Source organism: Ranitomeya variabilis, chromosome 3, assembly GCF_051348905.1.
Source record: "Ranitomeya variabilis isolate aRanVar5 chromosome 3, aRanVar5.hap1, whole genome shotgun sequence".
Classification (NCBI taxonomy): domain Eukaryota; kingdom Metazoa; phylum Chordata; class Amphibia; order Anura; family Dendrobatidae; genus Ranitomeya; species Ranitomeya variabilis.
The window spans coordinates 88,352,318-88,366,076 of NC_135234.1; the positions used below are offsets into that span (position 1 = coordinate 88,352,318).

The window sequence follows — 13,759 nt, forward strand, 5'->3', positions numbered from 1 at the left end:
TTGATGAGTTCACCAGTGCTTTCTTTCTTTCTCAGGATGTACCAAACTGTAGATTTTGCCATTCCTAATATTGTAGCAATTTCTCGGATGGGTTTTTTCTGTTTTCGCAGCTTAAGGATGGCTTGATTCACCTGCAAGGAGAGCTCCTTTGACCGCATGTTTACTTCACAGCAAAACCTTCCAAATGCAAACACCACACCTCAAATCAACTCCAGGCCTTTTATCTGCTTAATTGAGAATGACATAACGAAGGGATTGCCCACACCTGCCCATGAAATAGCCTTGGAGTCAATTGTCCAATTACTTTTGGTCCCTTTAAAAACAGGGTGGCACATGTTAAGGAGTTGAAACTCCTAAACCCTTCATCCAATTTTAATGTGGATACCCTCAAATGAAAGCTGAAAGTCTGAACTTCAACTGCATCTGAATTGTTTTGTTTAAAATTCATTGTGGTAATGTCTATAACCAAAATTAGAAAAATGTTGTCTCTGTCCAAATATATATGGACCTAAGTGTATATTCCTACAAGGATGTCAACTTCAGATCAGAAGACCCATGGCTGCTCCATGCATTGCGATCCGTACTTGCACTGCAAAATACACATGAAGCTGTCACAGGCTGGGGAGAGCTGCCGGCAAGCCTGTGCCCTGCGTTATGATCACGGTCCGATTCATATGGCCTTCTGACTGCCCCCCTAACACTGCGGTGTTTCAGAGGAAAACATACATTTAAATCGGTCTGGAGAACAACCCGTTCCCCTTGAGTGACAGATCTATCCCTATGTGAGGTGTGCACTCCGTTGGTCTGCTTTATGGACCCGACCAGTGCATATGAATTCAGGTATCTCCTGCCTGGTCTGCTGATGACCGAGCACACAGAGCTGCACACAAAGCCAGTCATGGCCAGTTAGAGGCTGATGGAGCGCCCCCAGACGCAGGGCCGCGGGGTACTCGGTACCGGGCCTCTCTGTCTCAGTTCTGGGGTTGTCACGGTGGCTAGACCCGGTCCGTGACCCTGCTAAGGGGCGTCCAATGAAAGGTGTGATGATGGTGCGTGATGTAGGTCGCGGTGAATAACGAAGACACAGGGTTGCAGTCTCTTTACCTCTTTACTGAAGGCTTCAGGATCCTCAATCCAGAGTACTACTAACAGGGCTGGCTGAGACCGGCCAGTCCGAAGGCACATCCAGATTTCCCTTTGCAGGTGGAAATCAGTGTCTACCTTCTAGAGCCTGTTTGTTGCAGTACCTCCCTGCTGAGCACCACGGGATAGTCCTTACAACTGTTGTGTCTGTTCCTGATGTTCGTTCTCTCCGTCCCCCAGATGATATGGTTAGGACGCACCCGTATGACGGGGTAGGCCTGGAGTTCTTCCAGGACCCTAGAGTCGCCCCTCTCCCACAACTGCCTCCGTTGTCTGCTTTGGTGTTTTAGGTGAGACAGCCAACCTATAATTGACTGTCCTGCCGTGGTTTGAAGTAATGCTTAAAGTCTCTTACTTTCTCGGCGTTCCGGCCACCGGCTTTGCGCCTCAGAAGGATGTTGCCTCGATCTTACGGCACGACTCCTTCTGGTTCTATCGCCTCTTTGCTGTATTCCCCTTTCTCACTCCTCCACAATACCCCTCGCTTCTTGTCCTTTCTTGGGAGTCTGCCGCTGTAAAGCACAGGCACGGCTCCGTAATGGTCTGTCTTTTTCTAGGGCTCTGCCAGGATCCCACCCCCTGACAGATCCTCTCTCGAGCTCTTCCCAGCTACTTTCTCCCTAACTTCCTGTCCAACCCCCAGTTTTACCAAAGTGTGAGGAGTGGCCTAATAGATAGGACCACCCGCCATGGTGGCCGGAGTGTGAAGTGTAGTGTGTGTCTGTGATACCTGATTAGGTGAACTCCTTTAGTGCAATCAGATGTACCATCACTCCCCTTAGTGGCGGAGCAACAGTACTGCAACGACCAGGACTCTGGGGCGCTGCACTGATTTCCAAATTATTATGCAAATTGGATTTAAGTGTCATAAAGATTTAATTGTTTTGAATTTCAAATAAACTCATGGATGGTATTGTGTCTCAGGGCTCAATGGATCACTAAAATCAATCTTAAAAACATGTGATAATTAGTTTTCCAGGTGATTCTAATTAAAGGAAAACTACTTAAAAATTATGTTCCACATTATTAAGCAGGCCACAGGTTTCAAGTAACATGGGAAAGAAAAAGTATCTCTCTGCTGCCGAAAAGCATCAAATAGTGCAATGCCTTGGACAAGGTATGAAAACATGAGATATTTCACGAAAACTTAAGAGTGATCATCATACTGTGAAGAAAAATGGATGCAAAATGGGAACCAAAGTTTCCCTTTTTGAACATCTTTAGAAATGTGGATGTGTGTGCTCGGATGCACATTCTGGTGAAATGTATTGTGGCTCAGAGACTAGAGATGAGAGAACTTGTCCAGAAAACGTTTGCCAATATAAAATTCGGCACAAACGTAGAACATTCGAATTAGTGTTCGGATTCCCGAGCATTTTTCCTCAGAGTCGGCAAAACTCGGTCACAGTTCACATTTTCACTAATGCTTTTGTTAGGACTTTGGCTAAGATAGTGGTGCTGTATGATGATCAAGGGAGATGGGGTGAGGTGTTTTATGAGGGGAGAGGTGTGTATACGTAAGAGGGGCGGCGGAGTGTAGGTTTTTTTTTATATGAACTTAATGTGTATACATTTCAGCAGCCGAACAGGGCGCAGAAACCATCCACAATGTCCAGACACTAGGGCTTCTGCCATTGGCTGCTAAAGTCACATGTTGTTTTGGTGGTGTCATTTTGTCAGTGTAACAGCACAGAGAGGCTGCTCCTACTGCTGCTGCAAGTTGTCATATGGTTAGATAGGATCCTGCATCAATGGCCAAATTTTTTTCCTGTTGGACACAGGACTGGATGAAGTAGGATCCAAGCAGAATCCAGCCTGGGCCTTTTTTGAGACTGCAAAGGATGACCCAGCTCACATTATCTGCCAACTTTGCAAAAAACGACTCAGTAGAGGCAAAAATTGCAATAATTTGACTACTACAGGCATGAACCGCCACATGCGTCATCAGCATGCATTAGTCTGGGAATCTCACTGCATAAAAATGTGGACTAGCGGGCCTTGCCAACCAGCAGACACCCCATCAACAGCATCGGCTTCTTCTTCCTCCACAGATCTCCAGCCACAGAACCTCCATTTTTTTACCCCCTACAGTAGGGTGAGTGAGAGCCCGTCAACTGTTACGGAAGTGGAGATGCCTGCTGCTTTTGCTTCACCGAGCACACCAAATCTTTCTCAATCCACCATAACCTTTCTGCCTGCACTGCACTCACTGTCCAGCAGTTTGTCATGTTCAACCTACTTCACCCTCTCTCAGCACAGAAACTAGCCCTCAGTCTCTCAGTTGTGGTCCCTTAAAAGAATGTTTCTTCCTGCACATGACAAAGCTAAGAGGTTGAACTCTGCCATCTCTAATCTGTTGGCCACAGAAATGCTGTCTTTCCACCTGGTGGATACAGACGGTTTCCAAAAGCTTATGGCCATCACAGTCCCCCAGTACCAGTTGCCCCATCGCCATTACTTCTCTAAGAAAGCTGTGCCTGCGCTTCCTCAGCATGTTGCAGACAGCATCACCTATTCCTTGAAAAAATCTATGTTTGCCAGGGTACATTTCACCACTGACACCTGGAAACATTGCCAGGGGCGTTACATCTCGCTGACTGGGCACTGGGTGACTGTGGTGGCTGTAGAAGGGGCCATTTCACAAGTCTTGGAATCCTCAAGACTTGCGGGACAAACTTGTGTATTTAACACTTCCTCCACTGCTTTTACCTCCTCCAGCTCCTAAAGGGCCTTCATCTGCGCCCTTAACCTCCCCCTTAATGAGACACGCATTCCAACAGAGCCAGGGAAGGCTGTGTGCAATAATGGTGCAAACCTGGTGACCCAGGAATATCCTTGACTCCCGCACCTGCCTTTTCAAATTGGGGAGACCGTTCCTTTTTTCGTTATTTTCTTACAGTTTGCATCTGTGTGCTTTATGATAACAGCTATATTTTGTGATAACTGTCAATAATTATGCAGCTAGAGGTATAAGGATTAGCTTTGCTACCTGCTGGATTGGCATGTGCAAGAATTTTCTTGGACACTGTACCCTGGTTTATATAGATTTCTCTAGAGCCACTGCAAGAGACCTCTTTGCTTTTTTATCCTAAGGGGGTTATCATTTTTGTACTGTCTGTGTCTTACAAGTAACTATAGCCCCTTTTTTTTAGTTCACTGAGGATGACAGTTTTTGGCTTTGATATTTTTTAAGGACATATTAAAAGCTATGTTTTAATTTCCACTATTGCTGTGTTATAAACCTGGTGACGGCCCAAGGCCGGGGGAACCTCACACACATGCCTTGCGTGGCTCATATCCTCAACATGGTGGTACAGCAATTTCTCCACCACTGTCCTGACCTGGATGCGCTGCTGCAGATAGTATGGTCGCTGTATGCTCACTTCCACCGTTTGCACCCCTCAGGTCATTGACTTTCATTGCTACAAAGGTCTTTTGGCCTACCGGTTAACCATTTGATTTGTGATGTGCCGACATGGTGTAATTCCACTCCTCACATGTTGCAGTGTGATGGGAATGTATACATTTCATATAGATCTCACTTGCATATATACTTATATATACTCAAATACAGATCTCCTGACCGCCCATTTGCGAAAGACTGTACGGAGTGGGGTGTATGCGCTAGGCATGCACCAGCTCACCGGCATCTCGAAAGAGTTGCAGCGCTTTGGGACAGGAGGTTAGGCTTAGGGCAAGTGATATCTAAGGGGGGATTGTGATGGAAATGTATACATTTCATATAGATCTCACTTGCATATATACTCATATATACACATATATACTCATACATACCCACAGCTAATATATACACTTTAATCAATTGCTTAACTTGACCCCATGAGCCAGACCAGCTCAAACCAGACAGTTCCTTGGTACTTTCTTGACACCAAAAACAGGAACCACCACCAGATGTCGTAAGCTGATGTCTAGATTTTTGCTGAAATAGCAGGAAAAAGGTGACAGCTACTTTCAGAGTGCTAAATCAGCTTGTTGCTAGGTGGGCCTTAGCCAGAATATTTAATGTATTCATACAACCAATAATATAGCAGCATAATTGTATGTAAATTAACTAACCACCCCTTTTCTTTTCTGTATGCACCTATAAAACCATGTACGATCAATAAACTGCCTGACATGGTGGAATGTTATTCTGTCACCCACGTGAACAGTGTCATTCTTCCTTGAGCACTCAATATATTCTATATTTGATTGGGAACGGCTGCAGCACACACAGGGATAGATTCATCCCAAACCAAATTTCCATAACAGCAGCAACTGTGGCAGCAGTAATGAGCCTTGGCGCAGTATGTCCTTTTGCATAGTGTGGGATAACGTAGTACGGATGTGGTCCAAATTAAGCTTGTGGAGTGGACACAGATGAAGAACCTCTGCACCCTTCTGCACAGTTTTGAAATGGCTACTAAGATGTTAGTGCTAATGATGTCGTCATCAGTATCACTATTCCAGAAATCTACATGCTGGAGCACACTTTGAATAGTCTGCGGGAGGAGATGGTGGTCCCAAACGAAGATTTGGAAGCAGAGGAGGAAGGAATAGCAATATCTGTAAGTTCCGGACTGTCTTTGCACAGGTGAGTTAAATGGATTACAGCAAACAAGGGAGGCTCATGGTACCAGACAAACTGTTACTGAAGGTGCAGGAGACGAGGAGCAAATGGAGGAGGATGAAGAGGGAGAGGTGATGGGCACGTAACAGTCAGGAGATGAAGAGGATAATGATCCCCTCTCTGTTGTCCGTGGTTGGCAGGAAGGGATGGAGGAAGCATGCTTGAGTGTCACCCCACCACCAACAGACCATGGACTTGGACCTCATGGAAGCACCTGACACATGAGCCCCTGGAAAGGGATGCATACATGCTGTAGTATCGAAACACGCTTGTAGACAATCTTAAGAGTAGTTTTCCCTAAGACAGCAGTGAGGCATACAGTGTGCATCGCAGTCATAGACATCCAACCCTGAGTCATCAATGCAAAAACATGAGCAGCAGCAGTGTAAGTGGAATAAGCAATTTCTGTGAGTCGTTTCACACATTTTTTAGACCAGCCAGTTCCCCAAGCAAACAGAGTACAAGTCTGACACGTTGTGAACGACCGGAGAGGAAGGTGCAGGGGTATCTCGAGCTCAATATCAATGCCATCAAGGGGAATTTGCACCTTTTTGCATTTTATTCTTTAAAAATGGAAGAGTGGCCTGAACTTGCCTGTCAATGCCTTTGAGGTTTTGTCATGCCCAGCAGCCAGCGTTGTCTCAGAATGTGTTTTCAGCGCTACTGCTGGTGTCCTGACGGAAAAGCGCATCCGGTTGTCCCCTGAAAGTGTAGACCGCTTAACTTTCATCAAGATGAACAAGTCATGAATCTCCAATGACTTTTGCACCCCAGTCGCAGCCTGGGCAGACTAAGCAATGATATAGTTTTTAGTGTGATGCATTGAACTTGCGTTATTGCAGTCTGTCACAACTTTGTTGTGGCTTCTGTGCCTGCTGTTGCTACTGCTGCTGATGTTACAAACAGATTTTTGAAATTTGGAGGCTCCAAGTTGGGTCTCCATCTGGTGTGTTGCCTGTAGTGGAAGGTGTGTCAGCGACCCATTATACTATTTCTACTATGGGAAAATTGTTGCCACTTTAGTGGAGTGTGACAATAATTTTTGGAAATATGGAGACTCAAAGTTGGATATCCGTCTGGTGGGCTGCCTGTAGTGGAAGGGCTGTCAGAGGCCTATTGTACTATTTGTACTCTGGGGAAATTGATGCCACTTTAGTGGTGTGTGGCAATAATTTTTTGAAAATTTTGCACTCCAAGTTGGATCTCCTTCATGTGTGTTGCCTCTTGCAGTAGGGCTCCCAGATTGGCAGGCCTGCACTTTCATACAGTCAACTACCTATTTTTCTAACAAAAATCCAGTTTAAGCTGTTCCATGAGGTATCAGGGTCCCCAGCAAAGCAGCGTTACACTGGTCCCTCACTCACCCCATCTTAATTGAAACTTAAATTCAGCTTTGTAAATGCTGGCCCAGACCCTGATTACCCATGCCTGACTGCTGCTGTGCCATTATACAGTTTCTACTGTGGGTCAATTGATGCCACTTTTCCTGTTGTCTGCCCCTAATTTTTCGAAATGTTTGGACTCCAAATTGGGTCTCCTTCATGTGTATTGCATGAATTTGGCAGGGCTCTTGGAGCATCAGGCCTACACCTGTCACTTATCCACTTGATCATGTTTCAGCTAGAAATGCTGGTCCAAGCCCTGTCCCATGCACCCCTACTGTGCAATTGTACTATTTGTACTCTGGGTCAATTCATGCCAGTTTCCTGAGGTGTGCCCCCTAATTTGAGCTGTTTTTTGGCACCCCTGAAGGTGTTGTCTATGCATTTGGTTTTGCCTCCCTTTGAATTCAATGGGGTTCAGGTATGGTTGACGAACCATTCAACAAACATGTTTGGCGAACATCGGGACGTTCGCCGAACCAAACCTAGAAATGAGCGAACCTTTCAATCAGAGACCTTCCGGGCCCCTATGCTGCAATATATGTCACCAGCCCAGCAGAGGCCAATAGCTGATGTCGACTTACCAGTGACATGTGGTACATGGCAGTGATGTCATTTGCTGTCAGTCGCTTTCACGTCGAAGTCAGATGCTGACTCTTGCGCCAGCTACATTAGAGGACGCTGCACTGTGTGGGAGCACTGGTAAATTGAGTAGGATGGGGAACATTATATCAAAATGGGGGACATTATAACAAAATGGGGGCATTATACCAGGATTGCGGCATTATACCAGAATGGGGGACAAGGGCCCATACATCTGTCCAACATACAGATTGGGGCCCAGGTCCAAATTTTGCACAAGGGGTCATTGGACTCTATTTACGTCACTGATTACTATTATGTAAATTGTATTGTACTTTATGCCTGAAACATGTAATTTTTTTTTGTTTATCATGTAAATGCTGTAGTTTTGGAGTTTATTCCTTTTGCTAGGCTTTGCAGAGGGGTTTTGGCCCCATATATTGGTCTCTGAAGGAAGCCATGCATTTATTCACATTACAGTCTGAGTTAAATGCTTAAAAGAGACCTGTCAGTAGGTTAAACTTGGTAAGTTTTTGCTCTTATTTTGATCCTGAGTCTTTTGTATTTTGTTTTTTTCTAACTCCACCATATCGTTTCAGAGATATGGGCCTTTTTATTTAGTGCTCACTGATCCACGTGCCTTCTGGCTCTGCTCTTACATCACCTTTTACTCATCCTCAACTTACATTGGCATTCTGTGTGATGAAGTTCCAGTTGCATAGACCGAAACATCTATCAAATGGGATTACAATAAATTTTCACTTTTACTATATTGTTGTGCTGAGTTTGCATGATTTGAAACCCTATTTGAGCACCTGTACTCACCTGTACTACATCCTAGTGGTGCCATATAGCTATACCGAAAGGAAGTCACCTTTTTGCAATGTTTCTCTTTATGAGCGTTGTAGATCCTCCTCATCAGGTGAGTCCTTCAAGAGAACCTGTCAGCATGATTTTCTAATGTAAAGTAAAGACACAGCTGTAATGACCCTGTTACACAGATTAAATTGTTATATTTGGTGGCGAAATGTGCTTTGTTGTTCTCCTTTAATCATCATTTGAAGTTTTCTACAAATTTAATTTTGGTGCACAGGGGCTGGACTGTACACGGGGTCTTCTCCACCCTGTCTGTGATTCCCCGGCCCCTCCGCCTGACTTCGGACTGTCAATGACAGGTCACTAAAGAGATTTCAAAGCGAGGAGGCAGGTCATTTAAAGACTGGAGACAGATGGAGGGGTCGGGGGATCATAGACTGGGAGGAGAAGACCCAGTGCACAGTCCGGCCCCTGTGCACCAAAATCTAATTAGTAGAAAACTTCAAATTGCGATTAAAGGAAAAGCACAAATAGGGTTTTTTCACCAAAGGTATCAATTTAATCAATTTTACAGCACCATTACAGCCTTGTTTTTTACATTACAAAATTGTGTTGACAAGTTATTTTTAACAGGTACTGACCTAGTGAACTAAGTCATCCCCTTTGATATGTAGGCAATTGACTTACCTCCCTGGGTTTACAAATAAGTGAGGCCTAGTTTAGACTCTGAGTGGCATTCTAAAGTGGTGAGATCTGAATAAAATGAGAACCCATAAATGAAAAAAGCCCAAGACAAGTAACTCTCAACCTTGCTACTATGAGGGATCCTTTGAACAATAAGCCGATCACTAAGTGTTCCTGGCTTGGACCCCCAACAATCAGCAATAAGGAAACTTGGCAAAGTGATGTGATAACTTGCTGTGGGTCACTCCACTAGAACCCTCAACCAATCCTGAGAATGGGACTCGGAAGTACCCCATTTGAATGGAACGATAGCCAGGCTTGGGCATCATTGATCTATTATGAATGTAGCTGTGACGAGTATTCTCAGCCATTATTCCATTCAAAAGGGGGACATGTTAGAGCTCTGGTTTCAAGTATGATGAGGGTTGAGCAAATGGATAGACGATAACTTGCTAGAATTGTAATAATCCTTCACGCAAGTTTCCATTATTGTTTCTTTGTTCTCGTGTACCCTTGATCATGTTCCGAAGAACTCTAGGGTCCTAAAGAATCCATTTTGGGATATACAGACATTAAAGACGGTTTATAGATAACAGATCAAATTCTACATACTGCGTGAAAAATCTCACTAATCATAAGCTAAGCTATTTCTTCAAAGTATTTGGGTCTGATGAGCACACTGATTACTGAAATATCCATAAGAAAAAAATCCATAAGAACATTAACATCTTCTGCAGATAGATGAGTTTATTTCACAAACATAACATTTTATGCAAATGCAATCTGTAAATGAGACAGAACTGGGGCAGGTTAATGTTGGCTAGATTCGCACATAAATATGTTTATGTAAAATTTTAAGTAAAATTGTGGATGAACCAAAGCCAATATTTTGACAATTTGCCGGCAATAGCAGGCCTATTACTAGCATTCTGTCCATTTATGTGACATCTATCTGTGTTCTTTAATACTGCACATAAACAAATTGAACAATACAAACAATGAGACATTGTCCTTCGCAGAGGACAGCTAGCGCTCACGGGAAGGACAATGCCAAGTGAAATAATGACGTAATATTCATTAAACAAAAGTGCAACAAGGAATTCCACCAATAAGCAAGGAGTGCACAGCTGAAAGGGAAGCGCCACCTGCTTTATGAACCGCATATATATTCACATATATTCCTAGACAAGCTGGAAGAAACATGGATTTCTACACAGAAGTGAAATGCTTCCGAGTTCCTGGAAAGTTATTTGCTTTAATAGGACTCTGAAATTTCCATTTCTGTCTCTTGTGTGACGTCAATCCTCTGTTTTTGTGCCTTTTTCTTTGGAGTGAAATGAGTCTTTGCCATAAAGTTTTTGCTTTTTTTATTGCTATCTCGAGGAAATATTAGGGGTGTTAGTCGCATGCAGGATCCCCTATATCCTGTTTGTAAGAAAGATTCTTAATTTGTCATTCTGAAAAACGTTCTTGTGTTGGACGTTGCAATAAAATCTAACGCTGAGCTCATAAAAGCAATTGAAATTTTTTTTTGCCATTGACTTGATGTCTGGCGATTAGAGACATCCATTCTCAGTCTCCAGACTCCCTAATGCTACTTTATTTGCGTCTAGGTACAAGTAACACGATATAATTTGGTTGAGTTGAATACTAGAAATGAGTTAATGGAACAGCAAAGACATTTCTTGTTTGGTTGCTTTGAAGATCAGATGACCATGTTCATCAGTTTGGCTTGGATTCTTCTCTATTTCTACTGTGATGTAATGAATGAAATCATGCCATGATTTATCAGATACAGCATTTATGGAGAGTATTTCAATAAGGTAGTGCCATGTAAAGGCACCAAAAGGTATCATACACGTGGGGCCACAGAACTATAATCATACTTGAAAATTCTATCAGAATGTCTGGAAGGCCCCAACAAAAAGTAAAGAAATTCTGGACTCCTGGAATAATTGGAAGAAACCCATATGGTTCCCTGTATGTACAAATGGGATGTTCTATCCTAATGCACTTTTGAAGGGCGAGTGAGAAGTGTGCAGCAGTATGGCCTGTGTGTATGTAAAAATGATGGTTGGTGCTAAACATAATCACTGCCTTCCTGGAGATAGAGCTACCCCCCTCCTAAAAGTTGACACGTATGACTCTACATAGACTACCACAGAACCATACAGAACCACAGGGGATCTAGATGTTGTAGCCATAAAACAGGTCAAACATAGGAGAACTGAGAAAGAAACTTGGAGAAGTTATAAACGGTAGAGCTATTTTGTACGGGAATCTTTAAGGCAAAATATGTACTCTAGACAATGTGCCCTTAGTAACTCAAGTTGGATGTCTTACTACGATGTTATATAGGGATCATTCTGATATACATTAAATTGCAAAATACAATTTACGTAAATTTATGGCAAGGTTTTTATATCTAAGGACTCATATACATTACCATAGTTGTATAAGCTTTACGTTAGCACCTTTAGAGTTGTACACAGCCTTACTGTATCTTATATAAAAAAAAATGTGCTAGTGGCCTTGATGGCAAGAGTCGGAAGTACTCTATGTACCTCCTTACTGGCTCTGTCGTGTTCATGACACATAAAAGAAGACGTAAAGGAAACCTAAAAGATGCACCCAATATATCATTGTCATGAATGCATTTCTGCAATACTAGATGCCTTTATCAGATAACATTTTTCTGTTAAGATAAATTTGTGCCATGATGAAATTGTATCATGATAAAATTATAGCATATTAAATACTTAAAATGTAAGATTTACCATATATACATCAGTTAAATTAAAAGAGTTTTCCAGTAATTTTATATTGATGGCCTATCCTTAAGATAAGTCATGAATATCAGATTGGTATTGGTGCAACACCTGGAAACCCTACAGAACAGCTGTTCCCAGTACTGGCCGGATGTGATCAGTTGTGGACTGGCTAGGTACTGCATGTATGCCTAGGGATGGATCTGAAGTACCACGTTACAGCCGCTATATAGCTGATCACATCCAATCAGCCTCAGGAAGTGTTGATTAGAGGAGGTGCCGAGTGTCTCACCCCCACAGATCTGATATTGATGACCTATCTTAAAGATAGACCATCAATATAAAAGTATTGGACAACCCCTTTGAGTTCTTCAGAATAACAAAGTATTGGTATCTATTATCCATTTGAACTTTTTTATGTTTAGCTTTATTTCTTGACCTATTTTTTAATCTCATACTTGTGTGTTATTTGTGCAATTTAACATATGACATAGTCTATGCTTTAAGTAGGCCATCATTACCCTAAATGTATAGTGTCCATCTTCTCAATAATAGAAGAATATAGCTTTTATCATTGATCTTTCATGCGAATGCAACATATAAATATTTATGGTAAATTCTCCAATATTCTGTATTGTCTATGGAGACAGCTACTTTAAGCAATTGTGACATGCTTAGATCCAGAGCTATTGATGTAAGACGGCAACACAGTGTCCATCTCCATGTATGAATAAACAGTGGTGAGATGGATGTCACCCAATCCCATAGGTGAGTTACTGCCAGGGGAGCTGACTCCATTGCTATTGCAGTTCCCATTGTGCATGAAGTAATGTGGTGGCGGTGGAGTTGGAGAAGAAGACATGAGATTTATGGGATCCAATGCCAGACTGTCATCTTTAAGTTCCTCCCATAGGTTTCCTGTCAATTAAAATTGAAAGTATTATGAATGTAGAAAACAAGATAGATTTTAATATTTCAAGAAAATACAATTTGATTTTAATATTCAAAAAAATTAGAATTTATGTAAGGCAGGTAGTAATCAACAGGACTGACTTCTGTAAATGCTGGCACATTTAGCATACACCCAAAAGACTGATCTACTGGGTAATACTATACCCACTTAGAATGTCTATGGAGTGTCGGCCAAAGCACCAAACGAATCTTCAGTAATTAGTTTTCAGTTAGCCCTGTCAACCAAGTGGCATCCTTAAGAGGGTAAGAAATAACACCTCTCCATACTGCTTTTTACGTAAATTGGACGCCATACTGGGGGTCGTTCACTTGTAAACTCCCCATATGATCCAGAGTGAAGAACTGATGACTATCTATAGCTCATGCTCTGACAGGTCTGGCCAGTCCAAATTTTACGCAAATTACTACTCATTTGAATTTTTTTGCACTCTAGTGGCCAGAATGTTTTAGAATCTGGACCGGAATCAACAACAAGCCAATTGCCAGGTCGTGTGTATATATATCTCTATCATCTGTCATGTGCTGGAAAAGATGTGGGCTCAGCACCGGAGCCGGCATCAAAGGAGAAGACTCGACATATGATGGGGGTTAATAGAATAAGCACTATGCGATGTGTAATTCCCAGTGTGCTGACACTAGCGGGAAATTGAAGACTTATTGCCAGGATTTCCTACAAATTACGGCCAATCATGGAGGCGGCCAGAAAGAGGATATTTTGTCGAGGGATCCATCAGTTTATATTGCCTCCCTGCTAGCTGTATGTTTCCATAATATTTTATTAG

The 13,759-nt window shown here is 42.6% G+C and overlaps 1 protein-coding gene across 2 annotated transcripts in view; it reads right to left on the bottom strand.

The window, feature by feature from the left end:
• Positions 1–9,964: 9,964 nt before the first annotated feature.
• Positions 9,965–13,759, bottom strand: part of FOXN1 (forkhead box N1) — a 75,783-nt gene continuing 71,988 nt past the window's right edge. For both annotated transcript variants that reach the window (XM_077294369.1, XM_077294368.1), the window contains one exon: positions 9,965–12,923. In XM_077294369.1, the coding sequence (XP_077150484.1) occupies positions 12,661–12,923 (263 nt within the window). In that variant the 3' untranslated portion in view covers positions 9,965–12,660. The remainder of the gene's footprint in view (positions 12,924–13,759) is intronic.